General features: G+C 43.1%; 1 protein-coding gene across 1 annotated transcript in view; it reads right to left on the bottom strand.

Moving 5' to 3' along the window:
• Positions 1-25,268, bottom strand: part of DOCK11 (dedicator of cytokinesis 11) — a 169,029-nt gene extending 143,761 nt beyond the window's left edge. Inside the window, exon 1 of the mRNA XM_063084253.1 lies at positions 25,167-25,268. Within this exon, the coding sequence (XP_062940323.1) occupies positions 25,167-25,268 (102 nt within the window). The remainder of the gene's footprint in view (positions 1-25,166) is intronic.
• Between the last annotated feature and the right edge of the window lie 446 nt (positions 25,269-25,714).

Here is a 25,714-nt window from a genome sequence, read left to right as displayed (position 1 = left end):
TTATTGAGCACCTGCTATGTGCATGACACACTGCTAAGTAAAAGAGGTACATCTTTATCCAAGTTCTCACACAAAGTGTTTAAAAATTCTAAGGATTTCAATAGGCTATGTGAAGCTCAGCCTAAGAATCTTTTCCTATAAAACGACTGGCCCTGTATCAACTGGAAAAAAAACAAAAAACAAAGGCAGATGGCAACAATGATGTAATTAGAGACTTGGAGAAACTAATCAAACCATTAGAAATCAGTTTTTAAAGATGATAGGTTTCCTTTACTACCAAAATGCAGGCACTCACCTAATGGTAAAAATATATAGGGTATATGCAATGTGACTATATAGTTAAGGCCCTGCTCATCTCACATGACTCATAAACATTCTGAGGGAAATTCCCTGTGTTTTGAGCAATGACAATATTAGGGAGTAATAGTGTGGCCTCCGATGGCGGGCAACTATTCAAAGGACAGCACTTGTTCACATGTGGAGTCCCACTGTGTTTAAGGAAGAAGATGGGTGTAATTACTTCATCTCCACTGCTTACACATTTCATAATCAATATAATTCTACCAAAACAGGAGGATTATTGCTCCTCTTGGGCCAACTGAATGATTTCTTGCCATTTAAGTCCACTCTTTCCAATGCAATTTTTGTTCTGCGTTTAAATAATATCCCGCTTCCAAGCGAGAAAACAAATAGATCTCTTTCCAGAATTCAAAGCAGAACCTATTGAAGTGCTTAATAGCTTTCTGTATCGGTCACCCATCCCTTGCTAAACCATTGAGCCTGTTCCTCTTTCCTCTGGCCATTGGGAGGTTTCTCTGAGGGCTCTGCATTGCTCGATGCAGGCCTAGCCCAGTGAGAGTTTCGGGAATCCAGGAACGCACTGGCACCGACTGTGGGAGGTGCAGCCTCTGGCCAGTCAGGGGCATGCCTCTGCTTTCTTGTAAACATAAGCAGGAGGCTCACCAGGCAAACAGGCAAAGGCAGCCTCTTTGCAAAGCTCCAGCATCTTTCTTTCTCTCTCAGGGATCCCTGGCCAGAGCTCCTTTCGGAAGGCCCTGGGGGCAGTCAGTGGACAGAACAGCTGAGAGTGGACGCAAGAGATAAGAGCCCCTCCCCATGTCTTAAAGCAAGAACCACATTCGGTATACCCAGGACTTGAATCAGTGTCAGCTAAACGTGATGCTGCTCCAGGGCTCAGTGTGTAGCATGAGAATGACCAAAGGCTTTAAAGGCTTATTACATCTTTTCACATGAGGCCTGCTGACCCCAAGTCTTGTGCTCGTCCCAGCAACTGCCCCATGATGTGGCCCTGGCCTGAGAGCCACCACGCTGCTGAGGATGGATGCAACTCTGTTTTTCCTACTCAGAGGCCATTTTTCTTTCTTTTCTGTTTGTGGATCAAGACACCGAAATTTCACTGGGGAATAAGTAGGTGCCATTGTACCATCTATACAGGAAGTGGTAGAAAGTGACTGTCACTTTTACTGACAAGGGCCGGGTAGTTAAAAGGAAATATCTTTAAATTAAGGCATTAAAAGTTTATGTATTCTGAGTGGTAGAATTCTAGGTGATTTCTTCTTCTTTTTCCTTTTCTGTTTTCCCCCAGAATTTTCTAGCACATACGAGTATTGCTGTTATAATCCAAAAGCATAAAATCAACTTTTTTGGGGGGGGGGGGGGGGTTTCTTACTGTGGTAAAATACAAAATGTACTATTTTAACCATTTTAAGTGTACACTTCAATGGCATTAATAAGTACATTCACACTGTTCTGCAAACAAATTTTCATTACCCCAAACAGAAACTCTGTACCCATTAAATACTAACTCCCCACTCTCTTTTCCCTCCAGTCCTTGGTAACCTCTAATCTATTTTCTGTCTCTGTGTATTTGCCTATTCTTAACCTCATATAAGTGGAATCATACAAAACGTGTCCTTCTGTGCCTGGCTTATTGCACTTCGCATAATGTTTCTAAGGTTCATCAATGTTGTAGCATGGGTCAGAATTTTATTCCTTTTAATATTCCAGTGTATGGATAAACCACTTTTTAAAATTCATCTGCTGATGGACATTTTGGTTGTTTCCACCTTTTGGCTATTGTGAATAATGAATACTGCTGTGAACATCGGTGTGTATCTGTTTGAGTCCCTGCTTTCAGTTCTTTTGGGGAGAAGTTCCCAATTCCACCTAGAAGGGGAATTGCTGGATGATATGGCAATTCTACACTTAACATTTTGAGGAACCACCAAACTGTTTTTCACAGCAGTTGCACCATTTTCCATTTGCACCAGCAACGCACAAGCACTCTAGTTTCTCCACATCTTCCCCAACACTTATTATTTTCCAGTTTTTTGGATAACAACAATCCTGGTAGGATTTCACACCTGGTAGGTGTGAGGTCGTATCTCACTGTGGTTTGGGTTTACATTCCGTAACAACTAACCATGTTTAGCATCTTCATGCGTTTATTGGCCATTTGTTTATCCTCTTCAGAGAAATGTCTACTCAAGTCCTTTGCCTGTCTTTAAATCAGGTTTTTTGTTGTCATTGTTGAGTTGTAGGAGCTCTTTATATATTCTCAATAATAATCCCTTATTGGACATATGCTTTGCAAATATTTTTGCCCTTTGTGCGGGTTGCCTTTTCAATCTCTTGATAGTGCCCTCTGACGTGAAAAGTTTTTAATCAACTTTTTTTTTTTTTAAAGAAGGTACAAGTAAAATTTTTAGGGAGCAAGCAAACAGCGTAAAGTGTAGATGGGAAAGGGAAGTCTTATAGCTCACCTTTTTGCCCTTCTGCGGGTAAAGGAGCAAGAACTGAGGTCTTCTCAGGGAAGTTACAATTCATGACTCCTCCCCCAGCTTGGCTCCTCCTTAGGCAGCCCATGCTGTAGGACACTTGTGTACTTGGGAGAGTCACAGAAAAGGAACCCAGACTGGGTGTGGTAGTGAGCCCAGTGGGGGTGGGCAGGGTGGTGTGGACATGAGATCTTACGGGCTTAGAAGGTTCCCCAGCTCTACCACCTTCCTTTTTCCTGGCTGGTTCTTAATTACCCACTCAATCTCCCAAACTTCTCACATGGAAGATAAACATGCAGATTGATGACTACTGAATGGAGTGGAAAGTAATTATTGTGAAATGTGACACCCAAGTTCAGTTCCATCATGAAGAATCAAACTCTCCAGAAGTGATTCCCTGTTTGTGAATTGCAGGCATTCCTTTTCTTATCCCTCTGCCCTTTGTTTCTTTTCCCTTAACCTCTCTCCCTTCCTCACTCTCACTCTAAACACTCCCACCTGCAAAATGGGGCTTCTAAACAACTATTTGTCATGTGGGAGTTTATTTTCTAAGTATTACTAAAATATGATCAATTTCTACAGACAACAAGAAGAAGCAACACATATTCTTTTCTTCCTCTAGCGATGGCCCTGGAACCACACTCAAAACCCCTGAAATGGCTGTGTCTCAGTAACTCATATAAATTAAGTGTAGATTTCAGGTCTATTTTAAGGCTGAACTGCTGAATATCTTTAGGCTGAAGGTTAAAAACTCAGTGCAGGTTCTATAAATTGATATCTCTTGCTCTACAAACTACTGATTTGTCATTCCAAGGTATTGCCAATTATAGATCACTGACCTACTGAACTGTTCTTTTTGAAAGTAGACAAATATCTGAAACCTTTACCTTACCTAGGAAACACACCTCAAACCCCAGGTCAGGGGAGACCATGAACTGAGTACTGTACCTGCATTCAGTTAGCAAAGAATCAAATCTCTAGAAAGGCCTTCACCTAGACATGCTAAGGCAAATGGCTTAGACGTTTCAGTGTTAAATATCCTTTATGCTCAGGAAATCCTTTTTTTTTTGTATTTAACTTAAATCATTAGAAAAATCCTCAACTTCTTCAGCATATGATCACATGTTCCACCTACAAAGCCATTTCATCAGGGGTGGGGGGGAGGATGAAGGAAAAAGTAGGAGGGAAGAAAAGTAGCTCTTCCCTACCTTGATTCTAACATTTACTGAAAGCCCACTACACACCAGGTGCTGTGCTAAATGCTTTACGTGTGTTATCTCATGTAATTCTAGCAATAACCTTATGAGGTAGAGAATAGTATCATTACTCACATTTTATCAATGGGAAAACAGATTGAGAGGGTAAGCAACTTGCCCAAGTGAGTGATATGGTCAGTATAGTAGGCAGAATTCTAAGATGCCCCCTCAGATTCCTGTCCCCTGGTCTACCCTCCTCTTAAATGTAAGTGGGACCTGTGGATAGCATAAGATATCACTGCCCTGATTAGGTTGCTTAATCAATTGACCTTGAGTTAATCAAAAGGGAGATTATCCAGAGTGGGCCAGACCTAATCAGGTGATCTCTAGAAGAATGGCTGGGCCCATCCCATGGAGAGAGATTCGCCTGCTGGCTTTGAAGCAGTAAACTGTCATGTGATGAGAGGCCCACCTGGCTAGGACCTGAGGGTATCCTCTAAGGAGCTGAAAGCGACCACCAGCTGCCAGCCAGCAAGAAAATGGAACCAGTTCTACAACCACAAGGAACTGAATTGTGCCAACTTAAATGAGCTTGGAAAAGGCCCCTGAGCCTCCGGATGAGAACAGTACTGCTAACACCTGTGAGCAGAGAATCCAGGTGAACCCTGCCCATTCTTGACCCGGAGAAACTGTGAAATAATAAGTGTGTGTTATTGTAAGCTGCTAAATTTGTGGTAATTTGCTATGCAGCAATAGGAAACTCATATGGTCAGCACTCAGAGCCAGGGCTGTTTAACTCTGGAGTGCATGCTCTTCACTACTATATGAGTTTCTGCAGCAATTTCACAAATTTCTAAACATTTTTAACTGTTCAAAAAGAGTAGAGATATAAATCTGTATGGAACAGTAATAGTTATGATCTTTCCCTCTTCCGATGAGTTTTCAAGTTTAGATATGTTATCACGTTCTAGTATAGAAACACATTTACTGATGTTACATTTGCGATCTAGGAGGAGAATACACATTCAGTAGAAAACTGTTCAAACAACCTGATAACAGGTAAACAGTGAAAAATAAGTAGAATGCAAAACATAAGATTTTATTTACCAAAAACACCTTATTAGAACAGACTTGGCTTTTGCAAGAGCTCCAAGCCATTCTACTTATGAATACTTTCCTTCTGACTATTGCAGGAGCTATAGAATCTGTTATCTGGTGCTTCCAAGGAGATGACAACACATTACCTCTTTTAATAGGGCTCAGCAAAAAATTCATTGAATACAAGAAGCCAGTGAATTCTCTGCAGGAGTGAAATAAACTTAAAGAGAATTCCAAAAATCAGACACTGTGGTTACTTCTGAGAGTGTCAGTCTAGAACTTATGTCTCATGTTCCTCCTTCACACACAAACTACACACAGTCATATTAGAGGAATAATAATAGCTAAGTGTTTACCATGGATTATCTCCTTTAGGGCTCAAACCTACTGCTGTGGATTGAATGTCCCCCCAAACTCACTGAAGCTTAAATTGTGTCCCCCAAAGTTCCAGGTATTGGAAACTTGGCCCCCACTGTGACAGTACTGAGTGGGTGGAAAATCCTATTACAATAATTGAAAGGTGGGACCTTGAAGAGGTGATTGGATTGCAGGACCGTGCCATAGTGAATGGATTAATAATGGAAGTCAGGGGCGTGGTTCTGAGGGCTTTAAAAGGAGAGCACATGAGAATATCTTTCTGCTCTGCCATTTCTGCCATGTGAGACCCCTGCATTGCTGTAAGGCCACCACCAAAGAAGACCCTCACCAGATGTGTTCCCTGGTCTTTCGACTTCCCAGCCTTTGAAACTGTAAGCAATAAATTTTGTTTTCTTACAAATCACCCAGTTCCAGGTTTTTTGTTATAAGCAACAGAAACAGACTAATACAGAATACCACCATTCCTCCATTTTATAAAAAAAGAAACTGAGACCTAGAAAGGTTAAGTAACTTTCCCAATATTCCACAGCCAGAAAGTGGCATTTCAAAACAGATGCTGACACCAGAGCTCACATTCTCAGTCACTTTGCTCTACTATTCAAACTTCTGCTGCTCTCCAATGAGCTATTTCTTCCATCCTTCACAGTATCTAGCAAAGTGCCTTCACATAGGAATGCTCAATAAATGTTTGCTAGTAACAATAAGGAATGAGGCTGGAGCCTGAAGGAGTAGGTAAGGTTTCCAGACCATTCATCATTGTGAGAAGACGGCAGAAGTTGATATGGGATGGGGAGGCAGACTGAATGCAGCCCCCTACTGCCGCAGATGTCAGTCTAAAAGTAAGAAAACAAGTTCATACTACTTAGAACTCCAAATATATGTTGACTAAACACGTACAAAGAGATTTGATTTGGGTTCTAAGATCATTTTTAAAAAAATATAAACTAATCCAGAGTTTATTTCTTCCTTTTGGAAAAGTTTCTTTTATACATCTGGAAGTGATTTTCTAACATACTAATTCCAATGAGTCATCTACAATATTAAGCAATGATTCCATAGGGTGAACCCTGATCATATTTTTCCATTAACTGGCATCCAATGAGGTCAACAAAAGGCAAAGGCTAACCCAGATTTGGAGAACCTCACCTTCCACACCCCCACTTTATATTGTCAAGAACATGAGTTTTAAGAGGTACAGGAATGCGGTCTATCTCCCAGCACAAATGCAATTAAGTCTAATACACTTAGTTGCCTTTCACTGGTCATGCGCAGAAGATGGATCCAAAGGCTGCTCGAGGGGGAAGCAACCCTAAGTAAAGCTAGAAGAAAAAACATGGGGCCATGTGTAAGCATGGAGCAGTCCGAAATGCAGGGGGTGGAAGGTAGGAGGTAGGCTCCCTGGACAAAAGAGTAAGACAACCTATGGTACACAGAGTACAACCAGAACTCAAGACACTTAATGCTACCAGCAAGAATTTCCCCAAGGAATATTCTAGAAAGGACTGCCAGTTCAACCTTCACCCTTTCAGCCACAACCTAATATAATGGCTCCAACCATTAACTTTTCCCCTATATCCGATTGGTTTCCTAATATTTAAGACCACTAGTACTGATGTTTAGTAGTATAACTTAAGTCAATTTCCCTGTTTCTTCTGACACTTGGATTTCTTCCAGGTTACAATGAAGGAATGAGTCATGTTCTCTCAGAAACTAAGGAGCCACTTACAAAGGCTATTTTAAATCTTTCAGGTGACAAGGGTATTATTTAGTTCCCAGAAACAATAATTGACTAAATGCCTTCTTCAGGTCTGAGGAATTAACACAACTTCTCAGAGTGATTCTTCTCTCCCAGGCACTGAAACAATCTGATTTTAAATGGCATAGGAGTGTTGGGCTGTTACAAAAACTTAAATCCTACCTTACAAAATCCTCCCTCACAAAAGATATAAATTAGTGGGTGGTCATTTGCATTACAAAAAGATTCTTTGCTTTGCTAAAGGATTCCAATAAAGTTCTTTTAAAAGTCAGATTCCCATGGCATATGCTAAATTATTTGATTTGCACATGGTCTTCATTGAGCAAACACAGCTGTACTAAAAGCCTGACTATGATCAGCAGGTACCTCTTCACCATTTCAATAGTTCACATACCAAATTCATGGGTGTGTTGCCTCCACAGTCACACAGCGAGGAGTAGGCCTTCAAACTTGACTTATAATCCCCCACTCTAACAATAAAATTGCTTTGCTTTACCTAGCACCTTTCATCCAAAGCCTTCAAAATGTTCAATCCACATTAGCTAGTTAGTCTTTATAATTATGCCAAACAAGTCGGCAAGAGAGCTGGGAATGCAACCTTCCAAACTACAAAGGATAGGCCAAAAATAAATTTGGAGGAACTATTTAGGACCATTGGCAAGCAGAAAAATTAAAGATCCACATAAACGCAAATGAACTACATTTGGTTTATTTTTTTTTTAACAAAAAGAAAAATAAAATATTGCAGGCATCTTACGTTTTTAAATAGACTTTATTTTTTAGAATGGTTTTAGGTTCAGAGCAAAACTGAGCAGAAAATAGTGAGTTTAGTTTCCATATACCACCTGCCCTCCCCTCCACACCCACAGCCTCCCCCATCATCAACATCCCCCACCAGAGTGCAACATTTGTTACAATCGAAGAACCTACACTGACACATCATCATCACCCAGAGTCCACAGTGTACATGAGGGTTCGCTGTTGGTCTTGTACATTCTATGGGTGTGGACAAATGTATCCACCATTCTAGTATCATACAGAGTAGTTTCATTGCCCTTAAATACCTTTGTGCTCAGCCTATTCATCCTTCCCTCCTCCTCCTCTTTAAGTTAGGAAGAGGAAATATCCCAAACTCAGTTTAAATATAACAAATCATTTTTATATATCAGTTTTATATTATAATCAAATTGGGAGTTGGAAAGAAAAAAAGTGAAAGATGTAGTGGAGAGAAGACAGAAGAACAGAAGCAAGAAGAAAGAAATGAACTCAAAGATGTACATGCTGATAGAAAAGAAAAGACACACAGTACAGAGGGGAAAAGAGACCCTGCTTATTACTAAGAGGTGCACCATAATCTATTTGTTTTAAATGTTAAGAGGCAAAACCTTCCATTTCAAAGCACCTAATTCATCAGTAATTCTCTTATCCATTTGTTTTTAAATCCACAAGAAGTCTAAAGACTATTTTAAATAAACAAAGATACAGCATGTTTAAAGTCAGGAAAATAGCAACCAGAGATTCTTGCAATATCAATGCATATAACCTATTAATTAGCTTTACTTAAAATTTAAGTCCCTCTAGTGATTAATCTTATTAATGGGAGCAAAGGATGACTCCAGTATCAACAAACTGAGTCACATTTCACATGCAAGAAAGATGGAAGCTAGTTTAACTTACATTTCAGAAAATTCAGGGTATTTCTGCCTGTCAAAAATTATAAAGATAATATGAAATATTATGGATATATGTAGATGTACAGGCATATATATATATTTACATATACACATATCTTTCAATACTTCACTTTTTAGAAAACACATTATGATTAAAGTTCAGGGAATACTTAAGAAGACAGGAATTAAAAGCAAATGGGTATTGAAGTCTCTAATTTCTGGAGTATCCTAATTTTATTAATTCAACAGACAGAGAGTCTGAGATGTGCAAAGCACTGGGCAAGGAGCTGCAGGATTATAGGAGAAATTATCTTAAAAATAATAGCTAATTACTATATAGATACTACTTGTCATATATGCCACATAAATATAGCAACCCTGAAAGTATGGTTCTTGTCTTGGACTCCACTTTTCCTGATTATAAAAATACTAATGGTCAATGTTAAATAAATAAATAACGTTTTAAAAACAGAAAATATAAAGCAAGAATAAAATTTACTCAATCCCACCATCCAGAGATGGGCATTCTTGATATTATACACACACATTATATACATGCATACATTATAAACACACAAACCCCCTTTGAGAATTTTTTTTGAATATAATAATAATAATAATAGTTACATTTATTCAGTGCTTCCCTATGTGCCAGGCATTGTTCTAAATGCTTTACTGTATTATTTTACTCAATCTTTGCAGTAACCCTGTGAAGTCAGTACTTTCATTATCTACATTTTGCAGATGACAAAACTGAGACACAGTGATTAAGTAAATCCACATATATCACATATGCATTATTTTACGAAGTATATTGCATGCTGTTTCATAACATAAACCTTTCCCCATATCAATAATAAATAAATACACATGGCATTTTAACAACTGCATGGTTTTCTGGTTTATGGATATATATTTGCCCAATCCCTTACTTTCGAACATTTAGAAGTTTTTTTTTCTTTTGCTATTATAAAGAATTCTGCAAGGCCCATCGAGGCTGGTTATTATTTCCATTTTACAAATGAACACAAGGAAGTTAAATAGTCTGTCCAAGGTACCACAGATTGTCAGTGGAATTGCTGGGCCCTTCTGTCACTGACTACTATGCATTAGCTTTCTCTTGCCAGCTCCTTAAACCATTTGCATCCTAATGGACAAGAGAAGCTGTCAACAACTATAGTTATGAGGCAGAATGAAATCAATCCTCTCTAAAACCAAAGAACTAACATGGCAGGCTGAAAAATGGTCCCCCCAAATATGCCCCCATCCTAATCCCTGGAACCTGCAAACATTAACTTATGGCAAAAGGGTCTTTACTGATATGATTAAATTAAGGATTATCAGATGAGGAAAACATCCTGGATTATCAGGGTGGGCCCTAAATGCCATCACAAGTGTTCTTATAAGAAAGAGACAGAGGGAGATTTGACACAGACCAAAGAGGAAAAAACAATGTGACCACAGAGGAGAGACTGGAGTGATGTGGCCACAAGCCAAGGAATGCTGGCAGCTACCAGAGCCAGGAGAGGCAAGGAAGGGATCCTTTCCTAAAGTCTCCTGAGGGAATGAGGTCCAGTGATACTGACTTTGGACTTCTGGCCTAGAGAACTATGAGAGAATAAATTTATTGTTTTAAGCCACCCAGTTTGTGGTAACTTGTTATGGCAGCCATGGGAAACCAATACAACTGGTAGGAGGTTATACAACTACAGAAGGAGCGATCCATTCCTGGAATAGAAAATGGCCATTTGACCTAAGTTGTGTAGACAGAATTGTCTTCAGCAGGGAAGGGTTTGGAAGGGCATTTCAGGATGAGGAGTCAGCATGTGCAAAGGTATGGAGGTAGGAAAGTACAAGAGTGTGTTTGAAGACCAGTGATGGTTCAGCGTGGCTAGGGACATGTGGACAAACCCTTGACCAAATTATTTCTCCAGGGAGGGGCAAGAAACATGACGGTGGGGTACCCCTACTCAACTCCACCTAGTAACAACTGGGCGGATGCTCCTGCTCCCCCATGAGACCCACTTGGGTTACTCTGAAATGTACCTGGCCTCTGCCAAGTAATTGCTCCAACAAAGCAAAATCCTCAATTATACTGCACTGCAGGAACTTCATTCATCTCTCAAGAAAAAGGATTTCACTTTTGAAAGGTCTCCTAAGCCAAAGGCCACTCTTTCTCCATGAAACCCAGCAGAAAAAACAAAGTCATGTAAACTGGGCTCTGTAGCTGTAATTATATCATTTCTTAAACTCTTCATTCTAATTCCATAATTTCACAGATAGAACCCCCCCTTCTTTCAGTTGGAACAAAATCCAAAGCCAGGACATTTTAGGGGATAACCTTGCCAGATGCATAGCTCTACAACATTTCCTTGGCACCCAGGCCACTGGATTTCCAGAAAAGGCACCCAGACATCGCTAGCTCAGGCATTAGGAATTTTCCATCCTTAGATGGTTAAAGGTTAAAAAAAAAATAAACACAGGGATGACTGTCCCACAGAGAACACTTTTGGTCAAACAGAAGAAAGAGGGCAAGAAGAGGTGAGAAGATGAGAAGGGGAGAGCAGGCGAGTGTCCACAGTAGAACTGACATTTCCCAGAGGATGGTGGAAGGTGCTGGCTACGGGGGAGCACTGGTACTGGGGCTGGATCAGTGAGCCAGACGCACAGATTCTCCTGGAAGGTGACGCTGCAGAGGTGAACACCAGGAGCAGCAGTTGAGCACAATCAGAATGAGCAGAGAACAGTTAGGGGGTAGCAGAAGGTGGAAAGGGGAAGGGAGGGGACATAGCAAGAGGAGGCCAGCCCCAGTGGGGGCCATTCTCAGAGAGTCATAAGGGCTCAGAGGGGCAGCCTCCATTGCTACCATTCCTGTCAAGCAGGGTTTGCTGCCCTGGCAGAGGCTAGAATGGAGGAAGGGAGGGCAGGCAGGCCTGGCACCTGACTCCCTCCACACTCAGCTCCCAAAAGAAATTTGGCCTCTATACACGTCTGGTGGCCACGCGTCTCCAACCTCCGTCTAAGTTGGAGAACTGGGTTCCAACTATGACATACAGCAGAGAACTGCATGCAAGTATTTTCTAAATTCCTTAACGAATTGATGTGGAGTCTTGAATTCTGTAAGTTGACAGTGTGCACTGCCTGCAGCCCCTGAATAATGTCTACTCACCCCTTTGGTCCCAGACAAAACTGTTTCATTTACCTAGTACAGTTTCTAAAGGGTTTGATTTCTTCCTGTCTGCATCTAACATACACTGCTACTCTCAGTAAATACTGTTAATATTTTAATCTCTGGTTTCTTGCTGTATTGCAATGCAGAAAAAGATCTCATCCTTTCGTCTTAACTTTCTTTATCCTTCGGTTAGCTCAGATTAAGCCCTTGTCTTGCCTTCTGCCATTCTCCCCACTACCTTGCCCCTAAGTAGATTTAATCCATTAAAAAGAAATCAATGGAAATAGATTCCCTGCTTCTCTTCAATTCAAGCAACAGTTCTAAAAGCATTTCCCTTGGGATTTTAGCAGGAACCAATCAAAGTATCCATCTTTTCCCTCAGCCAAGGCAGCTATCTTCCACAGTTCAGCATACCTTTCTCTCTCTCTCTAGCTCGCTCTCCAACAACACACTTGCTTTCTAGCTCCTTCTGCTATATATAGCACAGTCCCAGATGTTCCAGGGTTTTAAGGCATCAACCCTGTCAGGAAGCTCATTGATCTAATGCATGCTACCCACAAGCCATGAAGTTCAGCTGAGGGCCAGTAGAAAAATAAAAGCTCCAAAACAAGGAGTTGTAAATCCACAGAACAAAACACAATAAAATAAGCCAGGTTGAAGGGAAAGAACCCTTATTTGTAGAAATGAAGACCACTGTCTAAAGAAGACTTAAATAGGACTACCATTAAAACCCTTTCACATTTAAAAATTAGTGGATGTTAGTCATACATAAATATACAAGAAAAATCTTACATAATTCCAGTGAAAACATCTGAATTTTTGAGATGGCTTATGAGGATAAATGAAACTGTTTTCCTATTGTGTGGAAAAAGGGGAAAAAATGGGACAGGAGAAAGTGAAGACGGTTTATGTATATTTTGTCTCTACAGATTTTGAAACAAAATCTGGGGCTTTCCCCAGCCTTTCACATAATGATTTTCAAGGCATTACAGCCAGGTCAGTTACCCAAGACAGGCTGGGCCTGGGAGAAATATGGCCATGGCCGATTAGAATTGATGTAAAAATAGAAAACGCAATCCACATCTATGATGGAGAGCTTCTTCAGGGCAGTAAAGCTCTGTGCCATCAGGTCATCATGGATATTTTAGTGGCCACCGTGAGGATGGCTGGTGCCAATGTGATCAGCCAGGAAGCTCTTGTGACGTGTGTCTCTGAGGTGGGAGTGAGTGGATTTGGTAGAGAGAGGAAGTTTCAAATTCTGTCTCAACTGAAATCATCCAAGAACCAGAAGGAATTCAGAGAGATTTTCCAGTCCTTCCCTCTGCTTCTCTAACCATATGTTTTAGAAACCCATTTCTGGGAAGCAATCCAGTGATTACCTTAAAGTGCAGGAGAACCATGCCCGGTCTAACTTGACCTTCAGGCTGGGTGAAGCATCTGACACAGGACATACGAGAGGCATCTTGGGACTTGTCAGCCAAAGAGTTATTCTCTGTGATGTGAAACCATACCTTTCTCTTTGAAACACATACACACTCCCCTACCTCTTTACTCTTTTCTTTAGCCGAGGGTGGAAAATTCCATAGGCCTCAGCTGGCTAAGTCCCTACTAAATGTCTGGCCAACTTGTATCCTGAAACACCTCAAGTCTGAAAGCAGTGCCCACTACAAAAACTCCAGACTAAGGGAGTCCTGTGTGGGGAAAAAAAATTTACTTATGAAGAATTTAAGAAAACATCCGAATTGAAATTGCAGACTGCAAGCCTTGCTTTCAGCCAAAATTCTCAAAAGAGATTGTACTTCCTCTCTCACATTCTGTGAAAACTTCTGCACCTGGCTCAGTTTGCCAGTCTATCAGATCCTTGTTCCTCCTCCACTGTAATACCAGGGTCCATGTGGGGACGCCGTCTGACCCCAGGATCCCACCATTCCTCAACCTCTAGCGATGCCTTGCGTGGCAGGCAGAACACAATGGTTTCCCAAAGATGTCCACATCTTAATCCCTGGAACCTGTGAATATTCTACTTTACATGACTAAGGGGATTTTACGGATGTGATTCAATTAAGGATTCTGAGATGGGGAATATAATCCTGGATTCTCTGGGTGGGACCAATGCAATCACAAGAGAAAGAGGGAGGCAGGAGAGTCAAAGTCAGAGAAGGAGACATGATGACAGGAGCAGTGTCCGAGTGATATGACGTGAGAGAGCCAGCCATTGCTGGCTTGAGGATGGAGGAAGGGGCCATGAGCCAAAAGATGTGGGCAGCCTCTACAACCTGGAAAAGGCAAGGTAATGGGGTTCTGCCCTAGGGCCTCTGGAAGGAGTGAGGCCTGGCTGACACCATGGCTTTAACCCAGTGAAACGCATGCATTTCGGGCTTCTGACCTCTAGAACTATAATCAGTCTGTGTTGTTTTAAGACATGAAGTTTGTTGCAATTTGCTACCGCAGCAAATGGAAACTAACACACCCTGTGTCTAGTCCAGACCTCAGCAGGGCCACTTGGTGGACCTGATCACTCTGCCTCCTCGGAGGCAGAGACACTCACCCCTCAGTCCACAGTCGCCCTGTGCTGAGCTCAAGCTGTAATATGGTCATGGCAAGGGTAGGGCATCCCTCCTCAGGAGGCCCAGCAACAAGACCAGAACTCACTCCTAGAGGAACTGGGCCACTAGCCAGAAAACAGAAGCAGAGGATTAGATACAGATGGGCTGGGGGGTCAGGACAGGGAAACAGTGACTGGGACAATGACACAAGGGGACAAGGAAGAAGACCAAAACCTAGTGACTAGAAACGGATTTTAAAGACAGATGGCAGAACCAGCAGCTTATAGTCTGGAGGCTGAGAACCTGAGCTCTGAGTGTGAGAGTCCCCTGATGTCTCAGCCTGGGTAAGTGCTGAGCTGACCGTGGAAGTCAGAGCAGCTCCAGCTACAAGCAGAGGCTGGAGGGAGGGAGGCAGGGAGAGGGAGCTGGGTTTGCTATTACGGAATTGAAGCAATAAGCCTTGCAGAATTCTCTTCTGACTCTCCTGATGAGAATTTGGCCAGACCGTTTGGAAGTGACAGACAGAGGCCGAGTTCCTCTGCAAGCAGTCCCATCGGCCACTATAGTGGAGGAGCAAGTCTCCCCGGGGTCGAGTTAGCAGGGAGAGCCTTCTTTGCTCCACAAGCAATAGAGTATGTCCTAAACACTCTCCTACACACAACAGCAGCTATTGGCCTCTGTGAGCTTTCAAATAACAACTTCCTTCAATTTATGCAACAGCTGATTCAGAGCTCTCATGGACTTAAGCTATTTCTTGGTGGTAAGGTAGGCACCTTAGAAGGTGGCATTCCTCCTTCAGGTCTCTAGGAAACCATTTAATGCACCGAAGCATTAGGAACTTGTTAACCTATGAAAATAAATGGGCCGTGCCGACAGCACTCTTCCATTCATACCATGAACACTGTGACAACAGGCCCTGCAAGGCATAAAACTGGCAGTTTCTCAAGAGGGAAAACTAAACTACTGATATAAAAGACATGGAAAGAAATATATAGGTTGTTATTTTTGGACAGCATTAACCCACTTGAAAAAAAATCATAAAAACAGTTCCATGAAAATGATCCCAGGTACCTCTGCAGAGCCAGTGTTCTGGAAATTTTTTTTCCATCTAGTTATTCAAACAGCAAAGAAAGGAGGAATGGCCAATTGCAAAAAGTTCTCAAAATGCTTAAGCTTACTTTGGCAAGGAAAAATCTATACTGATCTTGCCCACATTTCTCAATAACAACCCCACCCCTCTTTTTGTTTTGTTTTGTTCTGTTTTGTTTTGTTTCCATCCTCACCTCCTACTTTCCCACCGAAGAGACCTAAGCTTGTTTAGAAATAAACACTGTTTCCCAATAGAAAGAGATCATTACCAAAACCACACAGAAGGAGCTTCATCCACTTGTTTTATTGTGGAACCTGGCATAGACACTAGAATTTTATTACATGATTACCCAAAGAAATCGAGACACCTGGAGTTCCTTACCTGTTTTGTCGTTTAGAAAATATGGATGACCTACATCCTGCCTCACTTGAAACCATGCCTCTGTTTCCCCAATTATAAAAGAGAGGCGATGATATGGTATGTGTTTAATAGTGACCTGTAGACATACGAGCTCATAGACATAACAGCCACAACAGGTTGGAGCTATAAGAATACTAGGTCTTATCGTTTAAAAAATATCTTGTATAAATGAATTCCCCGGCTTTCTGACACACCACTGAAACACTTCACATAAAGATGTTCTGTCTCAGAGACTTGGAAGAACATTTGACTTCTTAGTTAAATCTCACCCAGTGAAATATCTCCAGTCATTAGGAGAAGGAATATGATGGGAAAGCTGAAGTATCAGAATATCTTCAAACATTTCTCAGCAGTTTGAAACATACAATCCAACACAAGCTGTCAAGAAAGGCAAAAACACATAACTTCCCGTGAACAATAAACTCAATAGGCAATAAAAATAAAGTGGAGAAGAATTGCAGGAAATCATTAATAGCAGATTTAGGCACGACTGTGCGAGGTTGTGCACAGACAATAGATAAACCACGTGGAGCTGGAACAGTTGGCCCCTTTTCCACCATATCGACGCTGCTGGGAACAGAGATCTACACAATGCTTAATAGAACTTTTCCTGCTACCACAAAACTATAATAGCCAAATATAAAAGGATATTAATTTCTTAGGAGACCTTTAAGCTTTAAAATTTTCCACTAAAATACATGTTTCCAAAATAAGTTTTTAAAAAGGCATTTAAATTTCAATATTCATTTGCTTTTTAAAAGTGAGGATTAATGAGTGAAAGGGATATCAATAAAGTTTTGAGAGGGACAGGAAAGCTTACAGAGGCCAATTCTCCTCTGTTCATCCTTTGCAGAAACCACACCGAAGGCCATGCACTCAGGCTCCCCAGGCTGGAGAACCTTCCCCCCAGGCAGAGGACAGGGTGCTTCTCCTACCCGAGGACCAGGCTTCCCACTCACTCATCAGACTGGTCCAAAGGCAGGAATTGCCAAAAACCCAGAGTCCTAACTCATGTCAACGGGGCTTTTCATTTTGACTAAGTCAGACTGGGAATGGATATTACCAAAAACATAATTTGAAAGTGATCTGTCAACTTATTCTTGGCTCAGCCATGAGGCTCACCCTTTGGGACATGATTTGGAGCAAGGAAATAAAAAAGCAAGGTTTAAAAAAAAAAAAAAAAAAAGCAAAGGTACCTGCTTCTCTTTTGCCAGTTTACTTTTCTGGCTGTTGACTTGTAACACATACACAAAAGACTTGTCTTGCCCACCATAAAGCCTGGGAGTGATATTGAGAGCCAACAGTCATCAGTGCTTACCATGTGCCAAACCCTGCTCTAAGTGTTCCTTTTAAGCCTTTCGACCAGACCATGAGGGGGCTACCAAGGCCCAGGATGGTTAAATAATTGGCCCGAGGTCACCCAGCCAGTAAGTAGAGCTGAACTTTGAACTTGGGCAGTGTGCTTCTGGGGCCCACACTCTTAACCACTCTGCTCTAACAAGCACAAACTTACAGGCAAAATGAAACTGTCCCTTTGCCCCACTCCAGTTTCTGCTCTGAAAGCCTTCAGGGTGGGGCCCTCCAAAGAATCAAAAAGGCATTGGGCTCTACATTTATATAAACGACAGGCTAATGTTACCCACCAACTCCTCTGCACTCCTGACAAAAGCTAAAGGAAACCAAGAGATCTAATGCCAAAGAGAAATGTACTCTAAAGTACTGTCAGGATTTACAGCAAAGGAGAAATAGCTCCAGCTTCTTCTCCCTCTTGTGGTTTCTGGCCTCCCCTTCCGTGTTAAATAAAATTTTTTGAAAACTAATAAATTTTCAACATGCCTTGCTGACAATTCTACATCTCAGGAGAAAGCAAAATCAGGTAGGTGAATTACTCCCCTGAACTGAATTGCAACCAGCAAGCAAGGGTGGTTCCTGAAGTGGAACGCAGGAATTTTGGAAGGCAGCAACCACTTCTTACAGTCCACAGAGGTTAAATAAGGGGATGCCAAGATGAGTTACACGCGCACACTATGTAAGAATTTCTGTGGTGCTGATAACACCAAGGTCAAGAGTTCGATCTCTATACTGGCCAGCCACAAAAAAAGATTAAAGAGCTTTAAGAAAAAGGGCAGGGCAAGGGGGGTCTGTAGTCAAATAAATGTGAAAGATGCCATAGAGATTAACAATGTTCACTAGTAAAGGCCTATTTAAACCTTGTTGAACCCAGAAAGGACCAAAAAAGGACCAAAGTCTTGAAAAACATTAAGGATCACAAAAAAGTGCCAAAGGTGATGGCAGAGTGGGGTGGGGAGGGGTGTGGGGGGAGTGAGCAGAGATGATATAACTAACCAGCCAAAGAGATAGAAGGCGGGAGGGACCAACTAGTCTCCTACCTATGTTTTATCTTCTCTGTTTCAGTTATCTGCATCCATCTAATCTTTCTTTGCGGTTTGTGAGTCGCTTAAGGGCAGGAACTATCCCATTAGCCTCTTTAGGCACCTCAGAAGGAGGCTTCTCAGCCCCTCAGGCCCACTACTCTGCTAGGACAGCTGCTGCTCAGCCCCTGGGAGTGAGATCTGCCCAGGGGATGAACTAACTTGCCATCACCATTCTAACTGGAAGTCTGGGGCTGGCCTCCAGATCATTTCTCCCTGCCCAGCCTCCTACTTCCCTAATTACCCCCAAAGGTGCAAACCTCTTCAATCAGCTAATCTAGCCTACAATCTCATCTATGTCCGCTCAGCCATGGCCTTTTCCTGGCTCTTCCTGACCCCACTTACAACACTTTCCTCTCTACCCTCAAGAACCCCATTCTTTTGCCAACACAACAATGCTCAGCCTTTCCCTAGAATGTTCTCTCCACCACCTTGCTTAACTGAAACCTGGCTTTGTCCTGACAACTCTTTCAAATACAGATTGTTCACTTTATTTTCTCTTCCCTTCTTACCAAACATGCTTTTCCTCCTGTTTACCCAAGCTGAGAAACCTCAAATTCTTCTTGACTCCACCTCCTCTCTTCCTCTCTCTCTTCCTCCCCGCCTCCCCACTTCCCCTCCCCCTTCAAGAATCACCAAATAATGTTGATTTTATCACTGAGCTGTCTCTTACATTTTCCCCCTTACTTCCATTCTCATTGCCTCAGTTGTAGCCTTTGTTATCTCTCTTGAAGGATATAACTATATTTTAACGACTTTCCTGGCCTCCAGGCTCTTCTCCAAACACTGAGTCCATCTACACATTGTTGCCAGTGTATTTCCCACAAAACACATACTGAGTACCCACTGCAATCCAGCCACTGCTTGAGACACCAAGAAGACATGAATATGTAGCCTTGACTTCTTGGCTCACATCCACAATAGGTAAGAAACACTGACCCCTCTCTTCCCCCCCCCATTACAGTCTATGGTAGACCTTTCTAGAATACTAGGTTTTTTCCAACTGATCTCTCTTCTTTTAACCTTTATGAATCACTTATACATCAGAAACTTTCCATATGTTACCTTTACTCCTTACAAGAACTCCACAGAGGAGGTGCTACTATTTATCCCCATTTCACAGACGAGGAAAATGAGATCAGGTTACTTGCCCCATTTCACAATGCAAGCAGGTGACAGAGGTCAGATTCAAGACCAGGCCTGACTCTCGAGCCTGTGCTCATTTTAAGTAGGACATTGAAAACTTGGAAAAGAGCCCGAACAGGATGACCATGATGTGAAGAATCTTGAAACCAAGTCATGTGAGAAATGAAGGAAAGAAATGAAGGCTCTTTGGCCTTGTGAAGAGTGAATTTTAAAACAACATGGTGGGCTGTCTCCAAATATTTGAAGGGTTGTTATGTGAAAGAGAAAGAAAACATATTCTGTGTGGCTCCAAACAGCAGAGCTAGATCTAGTCCATGACGGAACTTAGAGAGAGTAAATTTCAGCTCAAGAATCTTTTCTAACATAGTCCTCTAACAGGTAGTGGGTGTTAGAGGAGAAGCTAAATAATCATTTGTCAGGGTGTGTGTAGGGGACATTTTTGTGCACATCAGAATCACCTGACATGGTGTTAAAGACTACAGGTGCCTGGCCCCACCCCAGACTTAGCAAAAAAGAATCTTGGAGGGTGGAGACCGTTACTGCAAGAATCACAAACAAGGAAACAAGTCTGTAAGAGAAGGTTCACTCAAATCCTCAAAAGAAGAAATGTGAATGGCCAATCAACACATTGAAAAACTGTTCAGCTTCAAGAGTAATCAAAAAATGCACATTAAAACAGCAATATATGATGTATTTCCTATCAGACTGAAAAGCTGAAAAAATATTGCTAAGCAGCATTGGCCTGAGGGAGGGGAAATGAACGTCCTCATACTTTGCTTGGTGAAAGGGTAAGCTGGAACAACTTTATCCAGAGCATTTTAACAGTATGTTTAAGAGGAATTTTTAGTACTAAAAATGCATATAATCTTTGAGCAAGCAATTCCATGGCTAGAAATTTATCCTAAGGGGACAATCTAGCAAGTTTGAATATGCCTTCTCAAACATGTTCATCCAAATGTTTAGACCAGCACTCCAAGAAAGCTTTCTGCAATGATGGAAATGCTGTCTATCCATACTGTCCAATATGGTAGCCACCAGCCACACACAACTATTGAGCACCTGAACTGTATGTAGCAAGTGACATTTAGGAACTGATTATTTTTAACTAATTTAAATTGAAAAGTAAATAGCCACATGTGGCCAGTAGCTACTATACTGGACAGCTCAAATTTATAAAAGTATAAAATTAGAAACTATCAAAACATCAAACAATAAAAGGATGATTATCTATGGTAACTCATAATGGATTTTTTGGTAGTCATTAAACATGATTATGTATTTATATTTAGTGACATGAAGAAATACTCATAAGATGTCGATAAGCAAAGAAAATTATTCAGACGTTTATATATGATATATTTCTTTCAATCCATATATTTTCACATATATATATATAGAGAGAGAGCACGTCTCAAAGTATATACATTAGAATATTAACAGTTCCCTCTGGGTAATGAGATGGTGGTGATTATTCTCACTTTTCTGTTTTTCTAACTTTTTTACGATAAACATGCACTTATTATTTAATAAAGCAATAAAAGTTTAAAGAAAGACGGCTAACTGATGATTAGAATAGGAAAAGACTCAATCCAGAGGATTTTTTAACATGTCAGTCTTAGAAAACAAATCCTACTATTTGGTGTTTAAACGAGGGTTCGGCAAGGAAGCCTCTCTGGTTCCACAGCAAACTGCACTGGTCTTTTGAACAAATCCTCAAGGGGCGGCTTGCTCTGGGCCCTCCTAACCCACAGAAGCCAACAAACAGAGGAGTAGTGAGACTATTTTATTAGGCGCCAACACTCTGGTTAGCTTTCCCGACTTTCCATTCATCGAGAGCTGAACTAATTCTCTGAACTAGAAAGGCTTGGTCAAGAAGCTCAAGTTGTAACTGGCTTTATTCCACAAGGTAAATTCTCATCTCCCTACAGATGAAGATGTGGGTTCTGTCCTGTACTAAATACTTTCCACAAATTCCCCTGGGACGAGGGGGCAGAAGCGCTGCCTCGTTTCTTGTGCTTTCATAAATATGAACATAAACGTTCCATGCAAAGGTAGCTGTGTGTGGCGGGTGAGGGCAGACAACAGCTGCAGATGCTTTTCAGCCATTCTCAGCTTCTGGAGAGCCTTTCTCTATTGAATGGAATCTGGCCGGTGCCAGCCAGGGGACCCGCATGCATTTCCCTGCCTCAAGGGGCTACAACCGTAATATCTAGCAACTCTTTCCTGATCCTTTGGTGCACAAGGAATTGAGGGTATACTCAGCAGCAAACAGTACTGAAACACTTACTAGGCGACTTTCCCAGGCTGACACAGTGGCCCCTCATAAGGGCAGCCATAATACAACAGGTTTATCAAGTGCGTACTCTTGTTCCTTCTGAGGCACAAATAGCTATAGCCTGAAGTATAACAAAAATGCCATTAAATGTGTATATGTAAACACTTCCGTGTTAATCACATACACTCTCAGGTTATAATATTCCTCCCCTAGTCCCTCTGGAGAAATCTGTCACTGGTGATTCTGTAATTATCCCTTTCCCTGGGTTAAAACTGACCTTTATCAAAATGCTGAACTTACAGGAAAATGCAGCATCGAAATAGCCTTCTTCTCTGTCTGTTACATTATGTAGTTAATAGATTCACGGAAGTACTGATAACTGAATGAAGGTTTGAATATATAATGACATGCTATATATAGTCCAGGCCTTCTGAATTTTTCGAACAGTGAGCAAAACTGAATGATGTTTAGCAACGTGCCAACAAGGGTGTAAAACCCTAAAAAAAAAAAAAAACCTAAACAGGAAATACTGTCTGTTTGTTCAGCTTGGTGGGTTTTTCAGCCTCTAATGAGAGATATACCAGAGGAAAGCTTGACTTGCTGCATGAGTATCTTGGGATTATAGTGGCAAGTGTAAATTCTACCTCAGCTGTCCCTTAATAAACACTTGGGGCTTAAATCAGAAAAGAATCGGAAGTTACGGTGGCAGCTGCAACGTGGTCCCCTCACTCTCCAGCCACCCATGGCTTTACTAACTTTGGTTAACAGCTCTTTGTGTCAGAAAAGCAGGGGCTAAGAGAAAGTCATTTAGGCGCATATACTCCATTTAAGACTGTTTCCTTATTTTTTAAAATTGAACTGCTTACTAATAGCACTCACTAAGGCATATGAAGAATCCAAAATTGATTTTTGTGCATAATCTGGGTGTTCTACACACACACACACACACACACACACACACACACATACACACTCCCCCTGCCCCCCTCCCACCCAGATTGGAACTAATGAAAACAAATGAACAAAGTCATCCACATTCCCTTATAGTTACAGGGCATCTAGCACTATGTCTTGTACATAGCAGAGACTCAACAGATATTGACTTTGATTACTAGAATCTGTAATGAGTAAATACCATTCTTCTGCATTGCCTGGTGTACACACTAAAAATCAGTACCCTTGGTCTCAAGTAAGCTAGGCTAAGGGAACCACAGCCACTGGCAATATCTCCTGGAAGAGTCACCTCGCAGTAACAGTTTTTCCAGCTTTGCCACAGAATCAATGGTTAGAAAGGAGCCTCTGCACCTGTGCTGTGCACAATCTTTTTGAAAACCTAGAGAACTGGGAAAGAATGCTAATGTTAGCTTTCTGCTGCTAAGGGCGGCAGGTCAAATGCTGTTCAAATCCCAGCAGAGGTTTGCTGAGTTCCATTTATTCTCTTGAGACCATCTGTTCACCCTTCACATGATGTGGTAGAGCGCCAGCCGCCCGTTGCTTAAGGAAGGTTTTCTTTTTACCTGAATTTAGGAAAGTGTTCCCTGCGCTAGGCAGATTGAATCACTTGTTAACAATCACCCAAAATGAGGTCTCTGGTGTAAATGCCCTGCACACAGCGGGCCTGCCTCTCTTAACTGGCTGTGATGACAAACGAGGTTCCAATCTGACCTCAATAGGTCCACACTCCAAAATCAGAGTGAAACACACAAGGAGCCAAGTCCATTAAAACAACATTAAAGGTCTGGGTTTTGCTCCACTAAACAGCAGGATTAAACTTCAAGGGTCCAGCCATGATAAAGAGATTTCTTTAAAGTCACTTGGCTTTGCACAGTTGTAGCTATTAGGGATCAGATCTTTATCTCAAAGGTATATATTTTACCTTTGATCCTCTTCCAGAACACCCACTAATGTCAACTTTCTCCATTGTTGGGATCAGGCCCCTAGCCTCCCTTTAATGTTGGTTTTACTGCTGATTCTACAAGAACAGAAATATTACAAGGAAAAGCTGTGAAGTTTCTCTCCGATGACAAGTTGTTTTAACAAAAAGAGCCCTTTCTTAAACAGTAAAATTTAAACACAGCAAACGACAGGCTGTAAGGTAGAGGGAATGGAGAGAGATAAAAACAAACACACACACCCCAAATAAACAAAGTAACAAAACAAACACTAAATAAGCAGTCCAATTGCTTTTTGGGGGTTTGTTCACTAATCCAGGAAATTGGCAACGACGGTCTTGAAAACAGAAGGGGCAAGTGGCCCTTAGCACCCGTCCACTTTCCTCCAGAGTCAGGCAACCCGGATGAGGCTGAGGGTGCGCTGGGAGGGTTCCCAGGGGGATCGGCGCGCTTTCGACTCCCCATCCCCCAGCCCTCAGCGGTGGGGCTCTGAACACAGGTCCTCCATCCCTGGACGGTCACACCGATCTGCCCCCAAATCCCCAAGACCCCATCCCTTTGCCTCTGGAGCGCTCGCGTGTCCCAGGGGTCACCTTCTCCCTGCGGCGTCCGACCCCGCGCCCACTCGCCAGCGGAACCCCGTTGTTTCCAGTCCCCTCCCTCAGCGGCAGCAGCAGCACCCCTTCAACACACATCACCACCCTCTCTCTCCCCAGTAGCAGGAGGAAGTCGCTCTTCTTCCTCTCTTCTCACCGCCCGCCGGAGCTTGGGCGCCCGGGGCTTTTTGGGTGGGGTTCTTTTTTGTGTACACGGTGTGTGTGCGCGCGCGAGTGTGAATGTGCAAACGCTCATCGCATCCTTCCGCCTAGGCTGCTTCAGGTGCCGGCAGGAGGGGATCGGGATCTTGTTGTGCCCTCGCCCCCGGCTCTTTGTGCCCGAGATCCAGGGCAGCGCGAGATGCGCTCTCTAGTTCACGCCCCCGGCCCCGGCCCAGGGTCGAAGCCCCCGCCTTCCCCGCAGCGGTCGGTCCGAGCCCAGGTTTGCCCCTCGGCTTGTATCCCGGCGCACGCCTCCGCCGCGCCGGGCAGCCTGATCGCTGTCAGCGGGTGCCTGGGACTCGGACCCCGGCAAAGAGGCTGCCGGTGCGAAAACTTACTGGAACAGAGAAAGAGCGCACAATGCACCGGGCGGTCGCCCCAGTGCCGTTCCTGCCTCGGCCCCTACGCACGGGAAGCCACCGCATCGCTCCCGCCTGGAGCGCGTCCCCCGGGACGCCCCGTCCCCAGCCACTCACCAGCACCACAGAGCCCCGCACGGCCTCCGACACGCTCTGCCGGAGCTCAGCCGCCGTGCCGGGCTTGCTGAGCCGCTTGGTGAATTTGCGCACTTCGGCCATGGCAGCGGCGGCGGGCAGGTCTCGGCGGGCGTGCTCACTGCCCCGGGCTGGCGCGGCCGCGGTCTCTGCTGCTCCCTCTGTTTACACGCCGGCTGGCCGGCCACATCGCAAGCTCGGCGGCGGCGGCGGCGCGGCGGCTCCCGCGACTCCTCCCTCCCGCCCGCCGCTCCTCCCCCCTTCCCTCCTTTCCTCGCTCGCTTTGCTCGCTCACTGTCCTGCCCCAAGGCTTCGGCAGCGGCGGCGGCGGCAGCTCCCTCCCCTAGAGAGCCCGAGCTCTGATCGCCAGCAGTCGAGGAAGGAGGGTGTGTCTGGCGGGGAACGGTGTAGGGAGGGACAACGGGAGGAGGGGGCGAGGGTCACGAGGGAAGAGGGGGGAAGTGGCAACCGCTTGGGCTCCGCCTGCGGCTGATGTCGCTGGTGCCGCCGCATCCGGGAGGGGAGATCTG

Source organism: Cynocephalus volans, chromosome X (genome assembly GCF_027409185.1).
Source record: "Cynocephalus volans isolate mCynVol1 chromosome X, mCynVol1.pri, whole genome shotgun sequence".
Lineage (NCBI taxonomy): Eukaryota > Metazoa > Chordata > Mammalia > Dermoptera > Cynocephalidae > Cynocephalus > Cynocephalus volans.
Note: the sequence above shows the minus strand (reverse complement) of the source record. Positions and strands in the feature narration are given on the sequence as shown.